We start from the raw sequence: 27,179 nt of genomic DNA on the forward strand, positions 1-27,179 counted from the left end.
TGCATTTTAGTCAGTGTCTGGTGGATTCCCCTCAGCCGGGGCAGAACACAGGGATAAATCGGGTTACACCTGCACTCGCCAATGTGCGCACAAACATTGCCACTGAGAGGACTGACATTTTATGTCCTGAGTGTCAACCAATGGCAACCCTTTGTGGCTGTTTGCAGTGGTGCGTTACACAGTGAGTTTGGTCTGTCAGTGTGAAGCAGTACACTACCTGATCCATGTATACACACGCAAGATGTTTTAAAGCAATTATGCCTCCAATTTCAGACTGTAATGTGATTTCTGCCCTTTAGGGATAACCTTACTCTGCGTCAAATACGTCATTTTCTGAGGAACATTTGGCATGTATCCCACTCTGCCATGTCCCCCTCCAGGTGTTAGACCCCTTGAAACAACTTTTCCATCACTTTTGTAGCCAGAAATAGTCCCTGTATGTTTTAAAATCTGCCTGCCCATTAAAGTCTATGGCGGTTCGCCTAGTTTGTGTGAACTCAAACTTTTGTGGAAGTTCACAAACACGAAATCTGATGTTCCGGCCATCTCTAGTCTCCTGAGGCAGAATCCTTAACCAGTACACTATCCAGCCAGTGCAGGTAAGTATGGTAGAAGTGGTGAAAAGGTGGTTTTGGTTTTTTGGGCAGTCACTGATGGGTATGAGGTAGTTGTGGTCAAAGGATGCGCCCTCACAGTGCTGCACCCGGGGACGTCCCCCCCCCCCCCCCCATCCCTTGCCCACCAATAGCTATGCCTCTGCTAGGGGACTCTGCATACCTCTGGTCATTTCAAAAAAGTAGACATGTTACAGCAATCGGACATTGGCAGTCTGGAAGTCCATTTCAGCTAGATTTCCCTTCTGGTATTTTACAGATGTTATTGAGAAGTGATTTGCATGATCTCATGGGAGGGACTTGGCCAATTGTAATGCATTCCCTAGGTGGAGCTTAACACTAGTTATAGAACTTTTAGACCAGGCAGGGCTAAGGAGGGGGCTGTGACCATTCTGAGCCCTCTGCAGCTTCTGATTCAGTATTTATACACTCAGATGAGGCAGATGTTGCCTCCAGTTATAATAACACATTTAACATGTTCATAATGTAATTTTCTATGACCATATTCTTACACTAGCTGAACTTTCCTACCTTGCAGAGGGAGGTGGCAGTGCTCCCAAGACAGGCTGCATCTGACCAGCAGCATAGATGTGCAGAGCCTAATTGTAGGCAGGTTACTCAACTTGCATTCCGAACCGATGCAACAAATTGGAGAGTGTTGGCTTCCAAAACAGTTTGTGCGCAGTTTCATACTAGACTCTTCCACCACATTGAGGTATCATTCATGCAAGACACTAACCTCTAATTCACAAACCTAGAGTGAACGTGAGGGCAGCTGGCCATAATTTTTTGTATTTTATTTTGGGGGGTGTGGAAGGGAGGGGGGTGAATTGGCAATTGCTCCAGATCAGGCCACATCCAAAATGACTACTAACAGATGTAGGCAGAGCCCCCTAGAGGCAAATCAACATCTTGTATTCAAAATGGATGCAAACTATGCACTATGCTCCAATTAAATGGATCTCAAAATTTGCATTCCATTCTAATCTGAGTTTAGGGTGATCTGTTTTGATTACAAGGTGTGTATTTGCCTCTAGGGGACAAGCGTAGCTAAGGTTTTTGCACCCCTTCTGGACAAAATGGGTGTGGCCACGCATCAAAAATATGGTCATTGGGTGAGTCAAAAGTTTAGCTATATGTACCCCATTCAGATAGCCAGGTGTGCCCCCTTTTAATTAGCCAAATGTGTGCCCCTTCACCCTGTGAAAACCAGATGTGCCGCTTTAGATAGCCTTATTCTGCTGCTAATGCTTCTGCAGAGAGAGGGAGACAAACAGGCTGCACCTCAGGCAACCAGCGAGTCACCTCTCATGCACGTGGGGGTGCAACGGCCATGATGAGCGCCCTTTCAGTGCTGCACCCGGGGACATGTCCCCCCCTTGCCCACCAATAGCTATGCCTCTGCTAGGGGACTCTGCATACCTCTGGTCATTTCAGATGTGGCCTGATTGGGAGCACTACCAATTTTTCCCTGAACTTACCTACTTAAAATTCATCCCATTATACCAGATGTCCAGCTGGCACAATTACTAACACAAGGCCATTACTAGTTTGGACAGCCACATGATGTGCTAGTTATTGAGTGGCATGACGAATGACAGTCAAGCAAGCACATGTATGGACGGTGCCTCTTAATGCACACTGAGTGAATGTCTGGGGAGAAGCTCTCAAGATATACATGCTTTGAGCTTGTGGTGCTGCCATTTATGGAGAATGGAGATGGGTAAGATATTTGAATTGTTTAATGCAAACTAGGACAGTACATGCAGGGGCGTAGCCATAGCGACTATGGGGCCTTGGAGCATAGGGGGCTCAGTGGGTACTTGATGTATTCACAATCAGGGATGTGCTCACGAGTAGTGAGCTACTCAAATTTGTCATTAAAATGAGGCTTAATTGCCTCAGGTTACATAGTTACATAGTTATTTTGGTTGAAAAAAGACATACGTCCATTGAGTTCAACCAGTATAAAGTACAACACCAGCCTGCTCCCTCACATATCCCTGTTGATCCAGAGGAAGGCGAAAAAAAACCCACAAGGCATGGTCCAATTAGCCCCTAAAGGGAAAAATTCCTTCCCGACTCCAGATGGCAATCAGATAAAATCCCTGGATCAACATCATTAGGCATTACCTAGTAATTGTAGCCATGGATGGCTTTCAATGCAAGAAAAGCATCTAAGCCCCCTTTAAATGCAGGTATAGAGTTTGCCATAACAACTTCCTGTGGCAATGCATTCCACATCTTAATCACTCTTACTGTAAAGAACACTTTCCTAAATAAATGGCTAAAACGTATTTCCTCCATGCGCAGATCATGTCCTCTAGTCCTTTGAGAAGGCCTAGGGACAAAAAGCTCATCCGCCAAGCTTTTGTATTGCCCTCTGATGTATTTATACATGTTAATTAGATCTACTCTAAGGCATCTTTTCTCTAGACTAAATAAACCCAGTTTATCTAACCTTTCTTGGTAACTGAGACTTTCCATCCCACGTATCAATTTTGTTGCTCGTCTCTGCACCTGCTCTAAAACTGCAATATAGGTGTGCAGCGGGAGATGAGGGGTTACTTTCCCAGAATTCCGCCGCCTTCTATGCATATCACGTCTCACACACGGCCTATTGACGCGTTGCAAGTCTCACTAGTGCGCACTTCCTCCTTCCATCTTGGAGGAAGTGCCCGCTAGTGAGTCTTGCAACGCGTCCCATAGGCCACTGCTTACTATATACTGTACATGTAGGTTTTTTTTATTCATATCATTTTTTTTTGGTTGTAACCAATTTCTAAATAAATCTATTAACATTTTATTGATCTATCAGCTATTTCCGGCACCTTTTTATTAAAGTGATGCAGAAGTGCAGCAAAAAAAAAATGTATGAATTGTATGTGTAGTACGGGAAATTCATAGAACATTAGTAGCAAAGAAAAGGGTCTCATTTTTATTTTCAGTTATATAGCTTTTTTTTTAACATTGCAACATTCTGAATACATACTTGCAGTTTACAAACTATACTCTTTTAAACTATGAAACAGACAAGGAAAGTTCAAAGAGTCATTAGCTCTGCTGCAAAACCTTAAACAGTGAGACAGGTTGAGATAAGTGCTTCAGAAAATAGCACTGCTCTCTGACTAGTCAGAGAGCTCCGGAAAGATCGTTTGCATAGATAACTGAAGTTTATGGACTCTTCCTATACTGGAAACAATATGAGACTCATATCTGTGCTACTAATGTTATTGGCCATACACTGGTCGATTTGCCATCAGATTTGACCAACAGATAGATCCCTCTCTGATCGAATCTGATCAGAGAGGGATCGTATGGCCACCTTTACTGCAAACAGATTGTGAATAATCGATTTCAGCCTGAAAACGATCACAATCTGTGGAGCTACCGCCCCCCGCCCCCCCCTGCATAAATTACCTGTTCCGGCGGGCGAGAGTCTCCGCTGTCTTCTCTCCGCTCCGGCTACTGAACTTCCTGTCCAGGGGAAGTTTAAACAGTAGAGGGCGCTCTACTGTTTAAACTTCCTGCCGGGAGAGGAAGTTCTGTGTAGCTCTGGAGCCCGAAGCGGAGAAGACCAGGGGACTCGCGCCGGCCTGAACAGGTAATGTATACCCGCTGTATTGCGTTGGTTGTCGGGCATTCGAATGCCGCTAACAACGCACCCGACGGCAACCGAGAAAAACCTTCCTCATGGATGGGTCCACGGGAACGATCGATTTCGGACTGAAATCGATCGTTCTGTCAGCGGTGTGCGCGGCGATTTCACAGCCGTTTCGATCACTGTGATAGAAACGGCTGTATATCGGCGGGAAAATCGTTAGGTGTATGGGCCCCTTTAGCTATACTACAGATACAGATCATAAGTTTATTTGCACTTCAGATTCCCTTTATATGTACCCAATCTGGATGCTACCCTGGATCATAGGCTATACAGAAATCTAGCCTTATCTCTGCTGTCTATGACTGCCCTTACATTATCCCATCCGTGAAGGGAGCTCTTGTAGACATGAATACAGGTACAACTCCTCATAAACGCCAGGAAGTAAGAACAAACAAAGAGAAGATTAAATGGCTTATGCGGCTTTGAGATAAAACTGCTAGGCAACTTTTCTAAAGAGTTCTTTTCAAAGTGGAGGAGGTGCTGTCGCTCTCGTAGCAACCACTTCTACTGAAATACAAGCCCTCAAACATTGATCTTTCAGGACTTCCAGAGAATACCTCTCCACATGCAGAGATAGTGAGGGCTTTGTGATGTGTGCCCACAGGAAGAAGTGCATATGTTGCTTACATCATGAAACTCTACGTTCCTAACCTATACAGAGGATCTGATCATAATGAACACCTTCAGGAGAAAAGTCACCTTTAATGAGGAACCTGTGTTTTGTAAGTAGAAAACCCAAGAGGAACATTTCATTATCATTTGTTTTCTAAACTGCATGATGTCTATTCAGTGTGCAGAAGCTTTCTCTAAGGGCTGGGGTGGTGTAACAACAATTCATGGGGCTCCCCAATGGTCACACCCCTTCCCTGGTCTCCCCTTGGTGCCCTCCATGGCCTTGGAAGTTGGAACCCATCTCACAAGGGTCATAAAACAAGTGTGGCCCTCATGCTCTTCACACCCATAACAAGTAGGGATTCTCACCAATCGGAAAATGGAAATAGGAATTTTGCAGAAATCGGATTTTTTTTTCTGCAACTCTGTAATTTTTAGCCCAATCACAGAACTCGGAAGCATTTGACCAATCAGAGAAAGCAGAATTTTTTTTTTGCAAAAATGGGATTACTGTGGTCATTTTGGACCAATCAGAAGATTCCAACCTCCAAAGTATTTTTTTTTTGTCATTTGTTTGTATTCTCTGATGCAAAACACTCCTTGGTAAATCGGAAATCAGAAAACCGGAGATTGGCATTGGCGGCAATCGGAATTTCCACAGAATGGAAAAATGGGCATTTCTGACCATCTCTAATAACTACCCACAAAAGAATACTCAATTCCCTGTAGTCCCCTGTATTAGACGAAGAGAAGGTTAGTGGGGGGGTCAAGTCGCAATGTGTGTTATGTGTGCAATGTGACACATCTAGTACAAGGTAAGTATTCTTCACTGCAATTGTAAACACGTGTGTTGCCCGGCCCAGCCTTGCGTTATTTTGATGGCTTACGTCTCACAGCAGCACTGCTAATATGTGGCCCATTACAGTATAATCTGCTATGTGATAACCTATGTGTGAAAGTAGCCCAAGATAAATGTAACCTTCCACATAGTCTTTTTCTGTTTTTGGAAATTTGCTACGAACTATCGCCCAAAAGATGGAGTCCCGCACCTTGCAAGGCAAAGTGTGTACGGAGCTTTAATTTCCAGGCTGATAGCAGAACACCGAAATCATTCCTGAGGGTGGGATGGATGAGTGAAATGCCCATGTTCTTTTTGCATTAATTTTCATGAAAATAATGTAAAATGTTTGCAGTAAAATACCGAACAAAAATATTTTCATTTGCGATTTTGCAAAAATACAATGTATTTTCTCCAATATTTTCTCAAAATCAAAGTTTGAATTCCTCTAGGCAAAAAAGTGCCCCAAATGGGCATTTACCTAAGTAGAGACAATCTAGAGGCTTTGCCTGTTCCCCTCCTCCTCACCTATCCAGTGCTGGAACCCCTTAAACCTCTTTCACAAGGGCTTGTTGAAGAGTGCTCGCTGTCGTGGTCCCATCAGTGAAGTGCAGGAACCCTCATGCTTCTGCAGTAGCATGAGCTGATCTATAGTGCAACCACAAGGCATCCTGCTCCTATGCTTATTCATGGATGGGAGCGCGGCCGCGAACTGACAAAGGGTCCTGGTGTCCAGCAGTGGTCGGGAGGAGGACTTAGGAATGTCTCTGGAATATCCAGAAGTGTCTGCATTTCTCTCCTATCAATGTTACAGAATTATTTTAGTCCTTTAGCTAAGTTACTGCTGAATCAGTTATGATGCACATACGGCATGTTGCAACGGATTTCAAAACTAGCTGTATCTGATAAAGTGCGTGTCGCCAATGCAAGGTAGCATGTCAACGCAGACGCATTGTGCTCGGTGTCCAGCAGTGCACACTTTGCCTCTTGTTCTTAAAATGGAATCTGACAGACCATGGTTGCAACCTGTATAGTGTAAATGTATTCTTACAGGGAGAAAAAGAAAACTACCTATTTCTAAGTAGGACTAGGACTCCCCCCCGCCCCCCCCTTTTTTGTTTTCTGATCTGGGAGTCAACCTCATGCTTCACAGGCAGAGGCAGTACCTCTCCTTCAAATGCATGCTTATCTCATTATTTACTGTCATTTAAGGTACACTTTAAAATTATATCAGGCATGAGAGATGGGGAGGAAATGATCAGTAATTTTCTCTCTGTACATTGCTGGTTATGTCTATGTAATGCTGATCCTCTGAACACACCTGAAATAATGGCATAGATCTGGCCTTCTGATCAGACTATCTGCAGGTTAGTGACTCCGGATTATCACAGCCAGAGGATCTGCATTCCAGCCAGACACCTGGTATTTTCAGAAGAAAGTCAGCAATGGCATCCTCCATGTATTTCTCATACCTGCATAGGTGTTGGCAGAATGTGACAATGGCATTCAGTTATAATAAAAGTATTCAGCCTCAGAGGAAGGCATTTACAGGCTGGCTAAACCACTTAAGGACCAGGGGATTTTTCACAGATCTGTGCTGCGTGGGCTCTCCAGCCCGCAGCACAGATCACGATTGAGGCAGGTCGATCAGACTTCCCCCCCCCCTTTTTTTCCCCACTAGGGGGATGTCCTGCAGGGGGGGGTCTGATCGCCGCCGCTCTGTATAGCCGAGCGGGGGGGCTTCTCAAAGCCCCCCTCCACAGCGCTATTCCTCCCTCCCTCTTCTTTCCTCCCTCCCTTCCTTCGCTCCATGGGCGGCACGGGACGGCGATTCGTCCTGTACCGCCTCTGATAGGCTTCAGCTTATCAAATGCCGGCGATCCCCGGCCAATCAGAGGCCGTAGGTTGTAAACAGAGGGGATTTCTTCCCCGCGTGTTTACATTTCGCCTGTTCATGGAGACACCCTCCGTGAACTGACATGGAACGGCCGCTCGAGCGGCCGTTTCCATGTAAAACCACAAACGACCAGCCACCGCCAATCGGCGTTAGGCGGTCGTTACCTCATAACAAACCCTTCAGCAAAATAACAAAAATAGCAACTCATGCAGTAATTCTGTGAGGTATTTCATCCATCCATACACATGGGATGAGGTCCAGTCGTACTGACATGATCTTTCTTCACACAGGTGCTGGCCTAATATGCTGTATCAAAGATTGTAGAATGTTCCCTGCACTTAGAGGGCAACTAAAGTGAGATGTATATGGAGGCTGCCATTTTTTTATTTCCTGTTAAACAATACCAGTTGCCTGGCAGCCCTGCTGATCTATTTAGCTGCGGGAGTGTCAGAATAACACCAGAAACAAGCATGCAGCTAATCTTGTCAGATGTGACAATAATGTCAGAAACACCTCATCTGCTGCATGCTTGTTCAGGGTCTAGGGCTAAAAGTATTAGAGGCAGAGGATCCGCAGGGTAGCCAGGCAACTGGTATTACTTAAGAGGAAATAAATATGGCAGCCTCCATATACCTCTCACTACAGTTGTCCTTTAAGGTGGCCACAGACCATACAATTAAAAGATCCAATTTTACACTAATTCAATAAATACGATCGTTTGTCCGAAAAATTGAAAGCTTTTTTCGTTTTCGATCAAGAAATCCAATTTTTTTTTTACATTGAGATTGCACATGTTGGAAAGTTCAGACCAATTTTATCAAGGACTGTATGTAACTGTTCAGTGCAATTTTCTCTTGATTTTTCTAACCAACCAATTTTTTTCGAAGTTTACGATCTTTTATTCTGAAATTGTGGCGAAAATACGTGTGTGGTACCTCGAAGATTCTGATTGAAACTTCCAGTCAATCTGAAAGTTGGATCAGAATGCTCAAATCAAATCAATATAAAAAATTGTATGGTGTGTGGTCACCTTAAGGGTTGAGCCCGGATTAGATTTGTTATATTGTTGGACATTGACCTAGAGGCTTGGTGGACCTCTCACCATTATCTGTGACTCCCTGCGTAAATTGGTTGGCACCTGAGGACCTCAGGTCACCTACTTCCCTTCATTAAACATATGGAGGCTGACATATTTATTTCCGTTTAAACAATGCTCATTGCCTGGCTGTCCTGCTGATCCTTTTCCTCTAATACTTTTAGCCATAGATCCCAAACAAGCATATGCAGATCAGTTGTTTCTGACAGACATCTGACAAGATTAGCTGCATGCTTGTTTCAGATGTGTGATTCAGACACTACTGACCAGAAAGATCAGCAGGACTGACAGGAAACTGGTATTGTTAAAAAAGAAATAAATATGGCAGCCTTCATATGCCTCTCACCTCGGGTTCCAAGTCATTGCCTAGAGTGCCAGATTGCGTCTCTGTTTTCTCTATTAGCATAACAGTGTAATTAGTACCCCAATTTCTCTCGGTAAACTGGGGCCCAAGACAAAAATGAATGTTGGGCCTGTTACATTAATACTGTACTAACAGTATTATTATTATTATTATTTTTTATTTATATAGCGCCAACATCTTCCGTAGCGCTGTACATAGTACAAACATATAATGGGGAACAAATATACATAAGAAATACAAGACACTGTACAGTCATGACATTGAATAGAATAAATACAGATACATACATAAGTTGATGTGTAGTTGGTACATATGCATATGTTAAAATTACAGCGGTATGAGAAACACTAGGAGGAGGTCCCTGCCCTTGCGAGCTTACAATCTAGAGGGTAGTGGGGAGGAAACAAAGGGGAAGGAAACACCAGGATTAGTGGGTGAGCCAGTGTGCCTTCAGTGCTGCCTAACAGTACAGCTATTGGGACCTTCGCAATCCCTGACTTGGGGCCCTCTAAGTAGCTTGGGGCCCTAGGCTGTTGCCCAGATTGCCTTTATGTAATTTCTGTGTCTGCACAGTCCTGTGACAGCTGTCAGGTATTACTAGCAATACTGCTGTGGCTTCCTATTTCTGAGCTTGCAACTACCATAAACTGTATTCCAGGCAAACAAACATGAACCAGTTTGTCAGGTCCCTTCCATCCAATGTCTATAGGTTTTCTGTTATTGAACAATCCTCACACAACATCAAAGCATTGTTCTGATAAGCAAAGGCCGTGTTCTAGAAATAACAACTACTAATTATTCTATTATTAAACCTGTAATTAGAGAGAGTTGCCCGACAAACCAGGAGGAAGGGCTAAAACGGTAAACATGGAGAAATAATTATATGGGAAGGACAAAACCCTGTATAATATAGTCTTCCCTTAACCTGTGGTGCTACCACTGGTGGGTTATGGGAATAAATTGTAATGTGCACTGTTAGTTGTAGTTGATGGACATATTTAAATATTCCTATTCTTAAAGAGAAACTCCGACCAAGAATTGAACTTTATCCCAAATCAGTAGCTGATACCCCCTTTTACATGAGAAATCTATTCCTTTTCACAAACAGACCATCAGGAGGCGCTGTATGACTGATATTGTGGTGAAACCCCTCCCACAAGAAGCTCTCAGGACCGTGGTACTCCTGGCAGTTTCCTGTCTATGAACCTTGTTGCATTGTGGGAAATAGCTGTTTACAGCTGTTTACAACTGCCAAAAAAGCATGCAGCAGCTACATCACCTGCCAACAGTAAAAATGTCACCATGTAATAAATGTCAGAAAGTAAATCAGGAAATTAAAAGATTTTACAATGGGCAAACACTGACTAAATCATGTATACATAATTATTGTAAAAATGAAGCACTTTTTTTATTACATTATTTTCACTGGAGTTCCTCATTAAGTTAGAATGCTCTTAAAGTAAACATTTTAAATATAAACTTAGCATAGATTGATCAACCAAAATGTTATAACCATCTACCTAATATTGTGAAAGCCCAGATCTGGCTTTAAGATTAAAGGAATACTGTAGGGGGTTCGGGGGAAAATGAGTTGAACTTACCTAGGGCTTCTAATGGTCCCCCGCAAACATCCTGTGCCCGCGCAGCCACTCACCGATGCTCCGGCCCAGCCTCCAGTTCACTTCTGGAATTTCAGACTTTAAAGTCTGAAAACCATTGCCCCTGTGTTGCCCTGTGCTCGCTCCCGCTGATGTCACCAGGAGCATACTGCGCAGGCACAGACCGTACTGGGCAGTTCAACTCATTTTCCCCCGACCCACTACAGTATTCCTTTAACAGCTAAAACCATCTGACTTTTCAAGGATGGTTTTACACCTGGTGTTGTCAAAAACCTGAGCGGTTTTTGCCTTTTTCATGATTGCTAACTCAGGAAAGGACCAGCCTTTAAAGCGTTGCTATCATATAAATCCGGCATAGCGGGGTCTGAACCCTCTATAACAGTAATTATAGATTGACTGTATACCTTGAAATGAATCAGAGCACTCAGTATATGATTTTATATAAACAATTGTATTTGCTTATCATACAGCATAAATACAAAATATGAACAGTTCCAAGTAGTGTTTCCGTCTAACAGTATTCCATCTCATCAAGGCTTTATAACCAAGCGATTATCAATCTTCTAAGTACATTCAAAAAAGAATATAACAGTTGTGTTATGTAGAATAAGATCAAAAGTAGGCTCATCTGTATCAATAGCTGTGTATCTAGTAGCTGTGTAAAACTTGTAGTAATCTTCTTAAAGAAATAGCATAAAAAATACGTTCTAAAAAAACTTCTTGCTAACATCTTAACAGAGCTTAATGCTGAAAAATGAATAAAGTAAATCACCAGAATATTAAGCATATTACCCCTTCTCTGTCATCTCTTCAGCATCTAGAACCACGTGTGGGAAGGTAGCTTCTGCCTCGTGTGTCATCTTAGGAGATTGGTAGGCTAGTGCAAACTATGAGCTTTCAGCTCCTACTTTTATAGGGATAGGATGCAATATGGCTGCCTAATCTGGAATTTCCCTGAATCCCAGGTTCTGAATGGCTGAAACTTCCGTGCGTAGCTCGCTATCTTTGTTTTGAATACTGTAAATAGTTGACATTTAAAATAACCATGACAGATTTTGTTTATAAACTCTTTAATTACCTTATCTTGTGAGAATTAACGTCATTTGGAGTGTTTACAAATTCTGATTAGGTCAAATTCTGACGCAGTTAATTAACCTCCCTAGCATTCTGATTATTTGCGGCGCACGGCTGCAGGAGGGTTTTTTTTACCTATTTTTTTTTCTTTATCATGTAGCTAGCCTAGCGCTAGCTACAGAATTCCTCCCTCCCTGCGGCATCCCTCCCACCCCTCCGATCGCCGCCGGCGATCATACCCAACAGTAAATCCCGTCCTGAACGGGATTTCCTTTATGGGCTTCCCCCGTCGCTATGGAAACTATCGGAATGACGTCATTGACACCATGACGTCAGGGGAGTCCCGATCCACCCCATAGTGCAGCCTGGCGGTGATTGGCCAGCCTGCGCAAGGGGTCTGCGCGGGGGGGCCTCTTACGCGGCGAGCGGTGGCGGCAGTGATCGTAACAAACACGCAACTAGCAAAAATTATGCAAATCGGCCCACGAGGGCCTGAGCAATCCACCGCGACGTTACTGGACGAGCTGAGCTCGTCTGTAACGCTCAGGTGGTTAAAAATGGATGTCACCAGCCATCTTGTCTGCTGGTTGACTTACAGTATTTGACCCAGACATTTGGACTTTAAAACATTAAACAATGTCATTTATGACGCATTTCTGATGTGTCCTTCTGCTAATTAGTTTGGAACGTTTCTGTACTTTCCCAGACATAAGATTGGTCAGGTTGACACTGTAACACTGTAAAGAGTCTTCAGCAATTTAAAGAGACTCCGTAACAAAAATTTCATCCAAAAGCTATTCTAATGTGTTCTGGCTTACTGCAGCATGTTCTACTATCACCATCGCTGTAATAAATCAACTTATCTCTCTCTTGTCAGCATGTGTCTGGAAGGCTGCCAAGTTCTTCAGTGTTGTGGTTCTGCTATGAACTCCCCCTTCCAGGCCCCTCTATGCACACTGCTTGTGTATTATTTAGATTAGGACAGCTTCTCTCTTCTCTCTTATCTTTTACAAGCTGGATAAATTGTCCTCTGAGCGGGCTGGGCTTTCACATACTGAGGAATTACATACAGGCAGAGCTGTCTGCACTCTGCAGGAAGAAACAGCCTGACACTTCAGTGGATGATAGCTGCAGAGGGAAAGAAACACACAAACGATCTCTTGAGATTCAAAAGGAAGGCTGTATACAGCCTGCTTGTGTATGGATGTATTTTCTATGTGTGGACATACTGTACATCAACCTACTTCCTGTTTTGGTGGCCATTTTGTTTGTTTATAAACAAACTTTTTAAAACTGTTTTTAACCACTTTTAATGAGGCGAGGAGCGGCGAAATTGTGACAGAGGGTAATAGGAGATGTCCCCTAACGCACTGGTATGTTTACTTTTGTGCGATTTTAACAATACAGATTCTCTTTAAGGCTTATTGAAACATACAGGGCTTCTAGTATACTTATTTAAATATAAAGCTTATTATATAATTCTTCTTAAAACAATTAATATAAGATATAATTGCATATTAAAACTTAATAATATAAAATCATGTTCTATATATTTGCCTTTCTTTATGAACAAATAAATGTAATAATTCTACCGACAGAGGTCACCATTTCATCATGTTTAACTACCGTAATTGGGAAAACCCCTTATATTGTTTTATATTTTATGAGGCCTTTTCCCAAAACATAGCATATATTATCAGTGTTCAGCTAGCTGAGACGTCCTTCAAGCAAGAAGAACATAAACAATCTTCTAGAACTAAAACAATCTTATGAAAATATTTTACTGTCTCTAAGTATCACTGGCAAAATCCAGCATTAAATGTATTTCAAAGTATTAAATTATATTATATAGGGTTTAACAATAATTATTTATTTCTTTGGAAGGACTGTATTGATTATTAATATTTAGATTAATAATATTTATATGTAATAATTGAGAAAATATATATGATTGCTGCAGTAATGTGACTTTAAACTTGTTTCCAGTCTGCACACAGTACGCTTATCTATAACCTTGACACTTGAAAGATGCTTTGTACAATAAACAAAAATGTTTTCGCTTCTTGTAACTAGAATAATCTTATAAGCTTCACAGCCTGGAATATGCTGAGAAGTCTCAGAGCAATATTTTAAAAAAAAGTACTCTAACTTTACAGTTTACAATGAAAATTTGCATAGAACATTAAAGCTTAAAACATACACATATGACAGCTTTCCCTTCAAAAATAAACCGCTAGAATTCTGACAGTGTGTGCGTTTGCGGGTGTGTGTTTGATGGTATTTAATTGGTCCAATTCCTACCTGCGTACAATTTGTATGCAAACCAAAGTAATTTGCTCAAGCCATGGCACACACTGGAAATTTTCTGCAGTAAAAAATAAACCTCTCCAAAGATCTTATTTCTCTGGCATGACTACTGAAATGAGCATAGCCCCAAAACTCCATGGAACTTTTTGATTCTATTTTTCCAGGCTGCAGTCTACTGACCTAACCTTGTTTTGTTTGCCTGGTTATGTGGATTATGTTTCAGTGGGTTCTGCTGGGAGCAAGATTAATCTGCATAGCGACATCCTCCAGCATTACCAGCAGCTCATTGTGCGACATCTCTCCCTCACCTCTCCTGTCTACAGAAGGCTGAAGGAAAATGGAATCCTAACAACAGATCAGATAGGATTATTGGAGGTGAGAAAAACCACAACACAGAAATCTGTCTCGTCTGTGGAGCTTATTAGTGTTGGTGTTCCAGTTTATGTTATTGAAGTTCAGAAACCCGAATTTACCAGTGACCACACATCAGCACTCAGACATGTTTACTTCTTTGCGCATCCCCTTGATCTTTATGTGACTCATGTGAAGTGCAAATAAGTGCACTCCTCCAGACCCTAGCAACACGAGTTGAAGAGGCACCCAAGATCAATAAAACTTTGTCAAAAGCAAACTAAAAATAGAAAAGTGGAAGTGGCAATGCGTTTCATGGGTGCAAGCCCACTTCCTCAGGCCAGTAAAAGTGCCACTTTTGTACAGCCAGAAACCATGGGGCGCCTCTCCTTCCAGACCCTGTCCACTTATCTGGGTGCTGAAGAGTGGTAATGGGGCAAATTCAGTTTCTGAATTTCAATAACCCAAATTCAAACATCAACGCTACTGCTTATGTTGTGCCTGGCAGCCATACAGTGGTCAATATTTGTTGTTAAGGTTTGATGTTGCACTCCTCCACTTCTATGCAAGATATATAAACTGTACCCATACTGTAAATGCAAAATAATAAAAACCACAATTCCAGACACCTGGGGCCATATGCAATTCACTTTTTCACCTGAGTTTTCTCCTAGGTGATATTTTTAAACCATTTACAAACAAGAAAATGCTCAAAATAATTTTCATTGAACTTTTTTCACCTACTTTTTGGTACTTTTTAATTGAAAAGTGCTGAAAATGTATTTTAAACAGAAGATGAAAAAGTATCACCTAGGAGAAAACTCAGGAGAAAAAAGGAATTGCATATGGGCCGTGGTGTCAAAAAGCGCTTCCACAGTCATAAATGATTTTGACATTGATTGGAAGGAAGTTCAATCCTAGGTTAAATAGAATCTCCATCCTAAAATAGAAAATCCAGCAGCGCTTCTGTAACAAAAAGTTATATTTACCTGCGGTGTCTGGTCCCACAAAGCTGTCCAAAAGACCCCGCATTACTACACCTCCGGCACCAGGCCCCGCCTCCCCTCTCTCCACAGAGAAAAAACGCTTGGCTAAATAGCTGGTGTTTTTCTCTGCGGAGAGAGAGGAGGAGGGCCAGGTGTCAGAAGTGGAGTGATGCGAAGTCTTCAGGATGGCTGCGTAGGACAGGACAATATAACTTTTCATTACAGCAAGGCTGCAGGATTATTCTATTTTCCTCTTTAAAGTTCCTCTTTAAGTTATAGTGGTCAACTGCAGTATAGAGCCTGTAACCAGCTCCAGGAGACACATAGGGCTTGATTCACTTAATGAGAGCAGAGAGTGTTATAATGCCATGCGCACGCTATTCAGCCATAGCGTGCGCACAGAAATTACACTGTGTTCAGATATTGTAAAGGGTGCTTTTTTCAACTTAACGACCCGGCGGTTCCAGCAGCTTCCTGTACTTTTGGCTGGTGCACACCAGAGCGGTTCTGGAGCGTTTTTTTGAAACGCTTGCAGGGGGAAAACCGTTTGGCTAATGAAAGTGAATGGGAATGGCGCACACCAGAGCGGGTCGTTTTTCCCTGAAATGCAAACTCCTGTCCTGCAGCATTTTTTTAGATTTCTGAGGCGTTTCTGCGAAGTATAGGAAAGTGGAAAACCGTTCTGAAAAGCGCTACATCAGAGCGGGTTTCCAGGCGTTTGTTACAGCTGTTCAGTTACAGCTTTACTGTAACAAAATATGAAATCTGCTACACATAATGCTCCAAAACCGCTAGGCATTTTTAGAAAATCTCTCTAAACCTAGAATCGCTCTGTAAATCTGCTTCAAAAACCTCTAGCATTTTGCGGATCACAGGCAGCCTACATGGCCAATCAAAGTGCAGGAATCTGATACTTTGATGCTACTGGACCCGCCGGGCTCTGGGCGGGTTCAGTGGAGCACTCATTAAGTGTAACAAAGGGCCAGATTTATCAAGAGTGTCTGAGACAAAATATTGGTAGGTTTTTAGAAATCCATGCAGACCTGTCTCAGGCATCTTAAGAAATAATTAGATAGTGCAGATTCCTTCTAAAACTGTTGTAAAATAGGAGGAGCTAGGAAGGTCTCTCAGACTGTACAGTGTGTGAGAGGAATTGCTGTTGCTGAGGTAAGCAGCACACCTGCTGTATTGATATTGGCAGGCTTTGAGAAATAATTCAGCAGGGGGAGGAGGCAGAGGAGCACCACAAAATCATGTCTAGCCTGCACTCTGCAATCATGTCTAGCCTGCAATTCTACATCTGTAGAACTGCTATCAAGCATTTCTTAATCTGCGCCAGTTAAGGGATGGATTTGCACTTTTCATAACTGTAGTACAGCTCTAGAAATTCATGCTAAATTGCCACTATTACTAGGATTTAAGAAGGTTCTTATTATCATGCAGAACTCTTCTCCCTGCTGGTTAGAACAGATTAAGAAGAAAAAACTGTCGGTAATGTGTTGATAAATCTCACCCAAAGTGCCCTTTACAATATCTGACTCTGAGCACAGCGTCATTTCACTGCGCACGCTATGGCTACAAAGCGTGGGCAGGGCATTATAACACTCTCTGCTCTCATTAAGCTGTGCAGCTTTGTGAATCAAGCCCTAAGTCTGCTTGGGTTATACAGGTCAAAATGCCAATTGACATTTTCATCAGAAAATCATTATTTCACCGTCCCAGATTTGATATTCACAAATTCCATTCTGTCACGTTATGATGTTACGTTTTCATATTGTTTTTTTTTCATTCATGTAGCTGGAACAGTCTCCGGATATGAAAATTTCCCGACTTATTGACATACTGAAAAGAACCGACCACTATGTGTTCACCACATTCTGTGCTGTTCTGCACGAGACCGGCCACCACTTCCTGGCCCAGCTCCTTCAGAAAGCCAGCAGCAGCAGCAAGCCCCATGTGTCACCTGAAGGTAAAAGATTCAAACAAACATGTACATACCACAAGAAGTCATAGCACTGCTTCCAATATTTATTTCCTGTTAAACAATACCAGTTGCCTGGCAGTCCTGCTGATATATTTGGCTGCTGCAGTGTCTGGATAATACCAAGAACAAGCATGCAGCTGAACTTGTCATGGCTGACAATAATGTCAGAAACACCCGATCTGCTGCATGCATGGCTAAAAGGATTAGAGACAGAGGATCAGCAGGACTGCCAGGCAACTGGTATTGTTTAAAAGGAAATACATATGGAAGCCTCCATATCCCTCTTGTTACAAAGAGACACTGAAGCGGAAAAAAAAATATATGATATAATGAATTGGTTGTGTACTATGAATAATTACTAGAAGATTAGCAGCAAAGAAAATATTCTCATATTTTTATTTTCAGGTATATAGTGTTTTTTCTAACATTGCATCATTCTCTAATATGTGCAGATTACACAACACTCAGCATTCAAAATGATTCTTTCAGAGCAGTCTGTGAACTAATGACCTCTCCTCTGGCAGAGAAAAATAAAATTGTTCACTAACAGTTGAGATAATAAAAGTCAGAAGACAGCCCTCTCCACGACTTTGAAAGTCATAGAGCTTAATGGCTTTTTTGCATAGAGATAACAACTGGAGTTTCTTAACTCTTAGACTGATGTATCTGTCTTAATGTTTTATTTCTTAGCTGTACTACACATACAAATCATAATATCATAATTTTGTTTCGCTTCAGTGTCTCTTTAAAAGTGAACTCCAGAATGTGTTCATTAACAGTATGCCTTTAGATATATCTGTTAAGCCATATTTATTTCCTTTTAAACAATACCAGTTGCCTGGCAGCCCTGCTGATCTATTTGGCTGCAGTTGTGTTTGAATAACACCAGAAACAAGCATGCAGATAATCTTGTCAGATCTAGCAATAATGTCAGAAACACCTTATCATGAACCATGCTTGTTCAGGGTCTATGGCTACAAGTATTTGAGGCTGAGGATGTTTAGGACAGCCAGGCAACTGGTATTGTATAAAAGGGAATAAATATGGCAACCTCAGCTTCAATTATTCTTTCATGTAATTTCTCTTTATAGAAAACCTGTAAGAAAAGAAAGTGCCCCTGGGGAGTACTTACCTCAGGAGGGAGAAGTCTCTGGATCTTAATGAGGCCTCCCCTTCCTCCTGTGCAGCACCAATCCAGCGCTGGGACCCCTGAACAGCTACAGATGACAATATTTACCTCTGGAATCCAGCACAACGCAGTGCAAGCTTCCCCCTCAGGCTGCGGTGGAGATAGCCGAGCCCGATCGGGACCGCTCTACTGGGCATGTGCCTCATGCTTGCAGGAAGCTTGTACTGCGCCTGTGTAGGAGCACAGATGGGTAAATATTGCTGAAACCCCTACTGGGCCTGCGTCAGATTTTGGGGGGTGACAGCGCTGGATCTCCAAGGATGAAGAGGATGGAGGGAGCCTCATTAGGATCCAGACACTACCCCCTCCTCAGGTAAGTACCCCATAGGAGCACTTTTTTACCTTACATTTTGTCTCTTTAACGCATACCTGACCTTAAAGGGGCACTATGGCAAATTAGTGTTTATACAAGTGCTGGATAAAATTAAGCCAGCATGTAACAGAACCTGCAATGAAAAAAGAGTTGATTTAAGGAAAACTAGCGAGGTCTTTCTGCACTCACATTACTGTTTGACATTTCATCACTTCTGAACTAAAGGACGTATAAGCTGATCAGCCCAGTCAGTGACGCTATCAGGAAGAGTGTCCGTGTCCACCACTGGCTCAGGCTGGCTCTAGGCTCCATCTGTACACGCTTCCGACGTGGGTGCCAGAGTAACGTGGGCACGTGTGTGACCTCACACATGCGTCCACGTGTATTCCGGCAACCACTTGGGGTGCGTGTACGGACAGAGGATGGAGCCTGGAGCCAGCGGCGGCGGAACATTGAACATTATGGGGGGCAGCGTCAAGGGTTTCATCGCGTTCATCACTCATCTCGATATAGCTCGCCCGTACTACTGCGCACCCGACCGACCACAACGGCCTCACAACTTGCAGCATGTCCGATCGACATGCTCGGCCTGAAATTGGTTGCATTGTTGTTGTTCAGACATGCACTTGCTGGTACCGATTTGCATCTGATTTGATAATAATTATCAAATCGGGTGGTCGATCGGCCGCCAAGTCGCTAGATGTATAAGCAACTTAAGTTATATGTTTCTTCATGCACTGCAGCTTTTACATAACTGTACACTTTCTACTCTTATCCAGCTATAACAGGATCTCAGCGGAGCCAAGTCCTCAGTGAGGCCATATTGCTACACCAAGAATACGACAGGACCATCAAGGAGGAGAACGATCGTCTGAGAAGGAAGATTAAAAGAATGAAAAGCAAATACGTGAGCAAGTATGTGGCTGTTGTTATTCCCCATCTGCAGGGCCGGAGCTACCATAGGTAAAAATGGGCAATTGCCCCAGTGCCTGTAGGGGCCCCCAAGGTGTCCCTCCCCATCTTAACTGTTGCTCCCCAGGGACTCTGCAGAGTCTGTTAAGTTGGGAGGTGATTGGAGGAGGGTCAGCAGCCAGCTCAGGGGCCCAGGAGGGAAATATGGTTGCCACAAAGGGGCTCTAATGACGCTTTTTGGTCAGGGAGTGTCTGTTGGGGGGCCCCCAGGCTAATTTTTCCCTAGAGCCCCATTGTTACTTGAACCGACCCTGCCCATCTGTCACTAGGATCATATCCGCCATATTCTATTATCTGCTTTTCGGAGGGGCTTAGATCCTTTCCTTACACTGAAGGGCTTCCACAAGATGGGGAGCAGTTATAGGTCAAGGAGATGCTAATAATTCTGGCACATTCATTGCAAATTGTACGTAGCTTGGAAAAGAGCCAATCAAATTCACTTCCTGTCAGTTCTGATTGGACCAATTCTAAGCTGTGTATAATTTGTATGCAAGCTGGAATTATTAGCATTAGCATCTCCTTGATCATGACTAATGGCGATACTTGGAGAAAATGTAACCCGGCTTTTGTGGCCTTTTCCTTGGCATCTGAATTATATTATATAGAACACCCACTGCCTTACTCAATTCAGTTTCCTTGGGCACATGAGGAGGGAAAAGGCCACAAAAGCTGCTTCTCCTTTTACTAACTGGTGCCGATGGTCTCGTGGGTGCGACCACAGCACCATCATTGGGTAATTACAGCACTCGATCAGTAGCAGTGACATCTGATAGGTCACTGGTACTGATCGAGTGCAGTGATTGGCCCAATGATGGTGCTGTGGTCCCGCCAGCAAGACCATCGGCACCACTTAGCAAAAGGAGCAGCGGACGGCTGTGATTGGCGGTCTGGTGCTTGCACCTCTGCCTAATTGGCAACATGCCAAAGCTTCCCCTCTGGCTGGCCATGGTGATCTCTCGCTGGTAATGCGGTTCATATGGGGAGCATATATGATATAAGTTACACATGATGATATATATATATATATATATATATATATATATATATATCAGCATTTGGGGAGAGGGGGGGGGGCATCCTCCAAAGTTTGCTGCTTGCATTAAGCTACCACTAATAAAATAATGTTACAACTGCATCTCCACAGGCTTCAAGAGCTTGAAGAGAAGATTGCCATAGCTAACTGGGAGCGTGAGCTGGCTATCAAGGAGAAGAATGTCCTGTTCAGCGAGAATGAAGCTCTGCAGAACCTAAACATTGAGCTTCAGGCCTTGATTTGGAGACTGCAGCAAACTGTCTTTGACTCTAGTATAAAGGACCACAGGTCTCTTCGCTCCAACATAGTGGACCTTGGCTTCAGTGTGGACTCTCTCCAGGAAAAGTCCAGGAAATTTTACCCACATACACACTTAGGTTTTATATACAGGTGAAGCCTCATACAAGGCAGAAGAAACACGTGTGGTTATTCAGTGCAGGAAATCTGGAAGCTTTTGACATCTTGCTATCGAGGCACGTTCTTGTTTGTTTGTGTTTAGATACTGTTTGTTTGTGTTTAGATTGAACTCAATGACCCTTTTCGTGGCAATATATTACCACTCTGTAGCCTTCTGATGTTTATATCTTGTTATCAAATCATGATGAGAGTTATCACCTCAAGGCTATATTCAGTATACGGGCAGTTTTAAGGCCATGGCAGGTTTCAAAACCACTCTCTGTGTAAATCAAGGGAAACCGCCTGTCAGCTACACGTGGCAATAGTGTGGGGTAGCCCGGTTGAGGTCAGTACAGAAAGTGCCACATACAGTACTTAGTAGTGGTTACCTCCTAAACAGTACTTTAAACTTATACTATATATAAATACAGACACACAGTTATGTTGCAAAATAATGGCTGTGGCCTTTTATTGGAGTTTAAAGGACAACTGGATTGAGAGGTATATGAAGGCTGCCATATTTATTTCCTTTTAAGCAATACCAGTTGCCTGGCTCCCCTGCTGATCCTCTGCCTCTAATTATTTAGCCATAGACCCTGACTAAGCATGCAGCAGATCAGAAGATTATTCACATGCTTGTTTCTGGTGGGATTCAGACACTACTGCAGCCAAATAGATCAGCAGGGCTGACAGGCCACTGGTATTACTGGTATTACTGTATTTTTTGGACTATAAGACTATAAGAGAAAAAGTCACTGCGCGTTATAGTCCAAATGCAGGCAGGTTCTGTCTTGTGAAGTCTTGCCAATACGAACCTCCAACCTGCCGCAATGTTGGGGACTCCCTGTACTGCCCATGCAGAGGAGGACACAAGGGGGACAAATGGAGGACAAAAAGGGGCATAGAGGAGGACACAATGGGGACACAAAGGGGCATAGCAGGGCTGGCGCTATCATAGAGGCAAAGGGGGCAATTCTCAGGGTCCCCGCCCTCTGCTGAGGCCCCCGCAGTGCCGACCCTACTACATTCTGTCTGCTCCCCGGGGCCCTGCAGGTATACTAGCAGCCATAATTACCTATTTGTCCCGGCGGGTGAGCGGATGGGCAGCGGCTGCACTCTGAGACACACTGTCTCCCTCCCACTCTATGACCCGGTGTGTGTTTACACATGACGCGCCAGGTCATAGAGTGGGACGGAGACAGCGTGTCTCAGAGTGCAGCCGCTGCCCATCCGCTCACCCGCCGGGACTAATAGGTAATTGACTGCTATTATACTTGCAGGGCCCCGGGGAGCAGAGGGGTAATGGGGGCAGAAACTTTGCGCTGGGGCCCCAACGCTACAGTTTGCACCAGGGCCACAGGGCTCCTTAAACCAGACCTGGGGCATAGACTCTGACACAAAAGGACACAAGGGGACAGAGGAGGACACAGGGAGACACAAGAGGTACAAGGGAGAATGAGGAACAAAGGGGGCATAATCCACAAGATGCCCCTTCACCATGGATGCCCCAGGTTTAGTATATATTTTTCCCTTGGTTTTTGTCCTCTAAACCTAGGTGCGTCTTATGGTCAGGAGCGTCTTATAGTCCGAAAAATATGGTACTTAAAAGGAAATAAATATGGCAGCCTCCATATACAGTACTTCTCGCTTCACTTGTCCTTTAAATTTGGGGAAAAAGTTATAAACCTTGGCTAAAAAAGAATCAGTTAAACTTTTTCTTTGCAGCCCCCATGACAGAAGCCATAGCATAGTGTAGAGCTGCCTTTGATACAGGAGGCCGTGGATTCAATTCTTGAGCTTTTTAAAGGACAACTGTAGCAAGAGGTATATAGAGGCTGCCATATTTATTCCACCTTAAGCAATATCAGTTGCCTGGCAGCCCTGCTGATCTATTTGGATGCAGCAGTGTCTGAATAACACCAGAAACAAGCATGCAGCTAATCTTGTCAGTTCCGACATTAACCTACTTTGGTTCCTGGACGTAGTTTCTACGTCCAGGAACTATGCTCGCTACCGCGCGCCCCCGCGGCCGATCGTGCGCGTGCATGCGCACTCCCGGCCGTGGATTCGGTAGCCAAGGAATCAATGTATCGGGCTATGGAGCCCAATCATTGATTCCTCTCCCCCGCTGAAAAAGCGACAGCTTCTCTCGGAAGCTGAGCTTTTTCTGGCCGTCTCCTTCCCGGTGCGTCACTCTAAGCGCGTGCTACGCTTAGAGTGACGTCATGTAAACAAACTCATGGCCGCCATCTTGTGGCCAAAAAGTAATACTACACCTGAAAAAAAAAAAAAAAAGAATTAACACACATTTACATTATAAATCTATTGTTTACCTCCCACCCTCCCAAAAGTACCCAAATAAAATGTTTAGTATAAAAAAAAAAACCATTACAATAAAAAAAAAAAAAACATGTAAATATTTACCTAAGGGTCTAAACTTTTTAAATATCAATGTAAAGATGAAATATTTCTATATTTTTTTTATTTTAAACTTGTAAATAGTGATAGATGCAAAATGGAAAAAATGCACCTTTATTTCCAAATAAAATATTGTCGCCATACATTGTGATAGGGACATAATTTTAACGGTGTAATAACCGGGACATATGGACAAATACAATACGCGAGTTTTAATTATGGAGGCATGTATTATTTTTAAACTATAATGGCTGAAAACTGAGAAATAATGAATTTTTCCATTTTTTTCTTATTCTTCCTGTTAAAATGCATTTACAGTAAAGTGGCTCTTAGCAAAATGTACCCCCCCAAAGAAAGCCTAATTGGTGGCGGAAAAAACAAGATATAGATCAGTGCATTGTGATAAGTAGTGATAAAGTTATAGGCTAATGAATGGGAGGTGAACATTTCTCACGTGAAAACGACGGAACCTGAATGGGTTAATATTGGAAACACCTGATCTGCTGCATGCTTGTTCAGGGTCTATGGCTAAAAGTATTAGAGGCAGAGGATCAGCAGGACAGCCAGGCAACTACCATTGCACAAAAGGAAAAAAAATGGCAGCCTCTCTACAGTTGTCTTTTAATTTAGCTGCCTGATTATTTAATTTTCTCAGGATTTCAACAGCAATTACACACAGCAGAACACTTTTACCTGTGTCTGGGAACAGGGCCGGGCCGAGGCATAGGCTGGAGAGGCTCCAGCCTCAGGGCGCAGTGTAGGAGGGGGCGCACAATTCATTCAGCTGTCATTCCTAATTGTGTATGAAGCAGAAAGAAATAAGAAAAGGGGATACATAGCAGTGACTGCAAGCCAGATAACTAGATATTAAGGTTTCGGGGAGGGTGGGCCCTGTGGCCCTCTTAGTCTAACAGCAATCAGTGAGTGACAGCTGGGGTGGGAGGGGTGGAGGGGCGCACTTTGGTGTCTCAGCCATGGGTGCTGGAGGACCTTGTCCCTGCTCTGTGTGGGAATAATTTCTGTAGTAAAAAATGGGCTGCCTGTGTGTGAGAGAGAGACAGACAGACAGAGGAGATGGCAGTAAAGCTCAACACACACCATACAATCTTGGTTGTACAGATTTACCAAATCTATGTAGTATAAGAGCCAACAGATTGAAAATACCTTGAATGATTGATTGGATAAGCTCTTATACTACATGAAAGTGGTAAGATTGAACAACCAAGATTGTATGGTGTGTGTTGAGCCTTAGACAGAGCAAGCCAAGTGGAGAAGGGATTACCATGTTGGCAGGGCTGCTTATTGATGGAGAAAAGCTGTTACCTCTCACTTGATGTAAATAAGCACTTCACATCAGTCTTTGAAATACAAAGTTCTGCTTGAAAACCGAAGCCTTCTCTAGTATCTCCGTGTTAGCAGGGTAATCAGAATAACAGATTTTTGCTATAGTGCCCCTTCAACTTCAACTAAATAATACCTCAAACATTAAATAATTAACTTATTTCTTTATTTTTGGCCCTCAGCTTCATTGGGCCACAGCGCAATAACACTGCACCTTATCATGGGAAGACACATGTAATACAATAAATATAATAACTTAACAGTATTTTAAATAATGATATGTAAATAAAGACATGCAGTAAAGTTGCAAACTAATGGCAATGGCTTTTTATTGAGGTACAGTGACCAGATTTTTCTTGGCTCAACCCAGGATGGGGAGACTGGTGCAGTGTGGGGGGCTGGCGTGGCGCACCAAAAAATAGGTGTGTCCATGACCTCTGTGAAAAAATGGGTGTGTCCATTACATGGTGTGGGCGGAGCAAACTGTAATGTAACTCTGAGGCAGTGGGCTAGAGTTTCCTCCCAAAACACATATAGGCAAAATGACCCTAAGGGTAATTAGGCAATGTTCGCCAAACATAAGAAAAAGCAGTGTTCCCACAAGGATGTGGTGAAATGGGAGATTTGCATCATGGATGTCAGTCCATGACATGACTATGTACCGTGTAAAGTGCTGCAGAAATACATAATGTTATGGTGGGACATCAGACTTTGACTATGGCCAGGATTAGATTGTGAGCTCTGCCAAGCACATGACTACATTTTTTGTAAAGGGCTGCCGACTTAAGGACCAGGCCATTTTGCGCTGATCTCTGCAGCGTGGGCTCTCCAGCCCACAGCACAGAGCAGCAGACAGCCAGGGCGACCAGACTTCCCCCCTTTTTTCCCCACTAGGGGGATGTCCTGCTGGGGGGGTCTGATCGCCGTCGGCTATTTTCGTTTAGCGGGGGGGCTCCTCAAAGCCCCCCTCCGCAGCGATTTCCGCCCTCCCTGTGCTTCCCTCCCTCCCCTCCTTCCCCTGGGCGGCGCAGGATGGAGATCCGTCCTGCACCGCCTCTAATAGGCTTCAGCCTTTCAGACTGCGGCGATCCCTGGCCAATCAGAGGCCGGGGATCGCCGATCTCCTCTACGGCACTGCTGCGCAGCAGCACCGTATGATGTAAATAGTGGGGATTTCTTCCCCGCGTGTTTACAATTCGCCTGCGAGCCGCGATCAGAGGCTCCAGGCTGTTCACGGAGACACCCTCCGTGAACTGACATGGAACGGCCGCTCGAACGAACTTATCGGCGTTAGGCGGTCGTTAAGTGGTTTAAAGAGTCACTTAAGGCTAAAAAAAAAATGAGTTTTACTCACCTGGGGCTTCTACCAGCCCCCTGCAGCCATCCTGTGCCCTCGCAGTCTCGCTTGGATCCTCCTGTCCCCACCGGCAGCTACTTACGTTTTCGGCGACAGGCCTGAAAGGCCTGGGAACGCGAGTAATTCTTCGCATTCCTGGGCACAATAGTGGTATAGAGGGCGCTGTAATGGTCAAAATGAATCCGAGGGGAAAGCCATATGGAAGCTGCCATATTTATTTCCTTTTAAACAATACCAGTTTCCTGGCAGTCCTGCTAATCTTCTGGCATCAGTAGCGGCATCAGCAGGAAAGCCAGGCACCTTGCATTGTTTAAAAGAAAATAATTATGGCAGCCTCCATATCCCTCTCACCTGAAAGTCACATTAAATCCACAAGGCAATCATGGGCTGCTGTAAAAGGGCCACCAAGTTGTGTTTTCCCTACAGTCCTAAAGGTCACGCTGGGGGTTATCTCCATGTTCCTTATATTATTTGTCTACATCACAGGCATCACATTTTTGGGAGTCACCATCGCAGAGAACCTGTCCTGGGCTGGCAATACTTTAGCTGTAACTGGCAAAACACAACAATGCTAACCTAATGGTCACTAGCCTGCTCTATGAAATAATTTAAAATGCTGAGTGTATTGGGGAAACTGCAATTATTAGAGAATGATGCAATGTTATAAAAAAGCTATATACCTGAAAATAAAAATATGACATTATATCATGAGATTTTTTTCGCTTCAGTGTCACTTTAAGGGATCCAGCTGTTA

The 27,179-nt window shown here is 43.5% G+C and overlaps 1 protein-coding gene across 1 annotated transcript; it reads left to right on the plus strand.

Moving 5' to 3' along the window:
- Window positions 1-2,263: 2,263 nt before the first annotated feature.
- Window positions 2,264-21,382, plus strand: LOC137542474 (uncharacterized). The gene is made up of 5 exons (XM_068264455.1): window positions 2,264-2,337; window positions 14,250-14,460; window positions 17,220-17,391; window positions 19,688-19,823; window positions 21,025-21,382. The coding sequence occupies exons 1-5, from the start codon at window positions 2,264-2,266 to the stop codon at window positions 21,305-21,307; spliced, it is 876 nt and encodes a 291-aa protein (XP_068120556.1). The 3' UTR covers window positions 21,308-21,382.
- The last annotated feature ends 5,797 nt before the right edge of the window (window positions 21,383-27,179 follow it).

This window comes from Hyperolius riggenbachi, chromosome 1 (assembly GCF_040937935.1).
Source record: "Hyperolius riggenbachi isolate aHypRig1 chromosome 1, aHypRig1.pri, whole genome shotgun sequence".
NCBI classification, from domain to species: domain Eukaryota; kingdom Metazoa; phylum Chordata; class Amphibia; order Anura; family Hyperoliidae; genus Hyperolius; species Hyperolius riggenbachi.

Excerpts from the sequence above, each read along its gene's own strand:
- LOC137542474 (XM_068264455.1), top strand. The coding sequence starts at position 2,264 with ATGTCTGGGGAGAAGCTCTCAAGATATACATGCTTTGAGCTTGTGGTG. Across the intron at positions 14,461-17,219 it reads ATCAGATAGGATTATTGGAG|CTGGAACAGTCTCCGGATAT; the intron begins GTGAGAAAAACC and ends TCATTCATGTAG. Across the intron at positions 19,824-21,024 it reads AAAAGCAAATACGTGAGCAA|GCTTCAAGAGCTTGAAGAGA; the intron begins GTATGTGGCTGT and ends GCATCTCCACAG.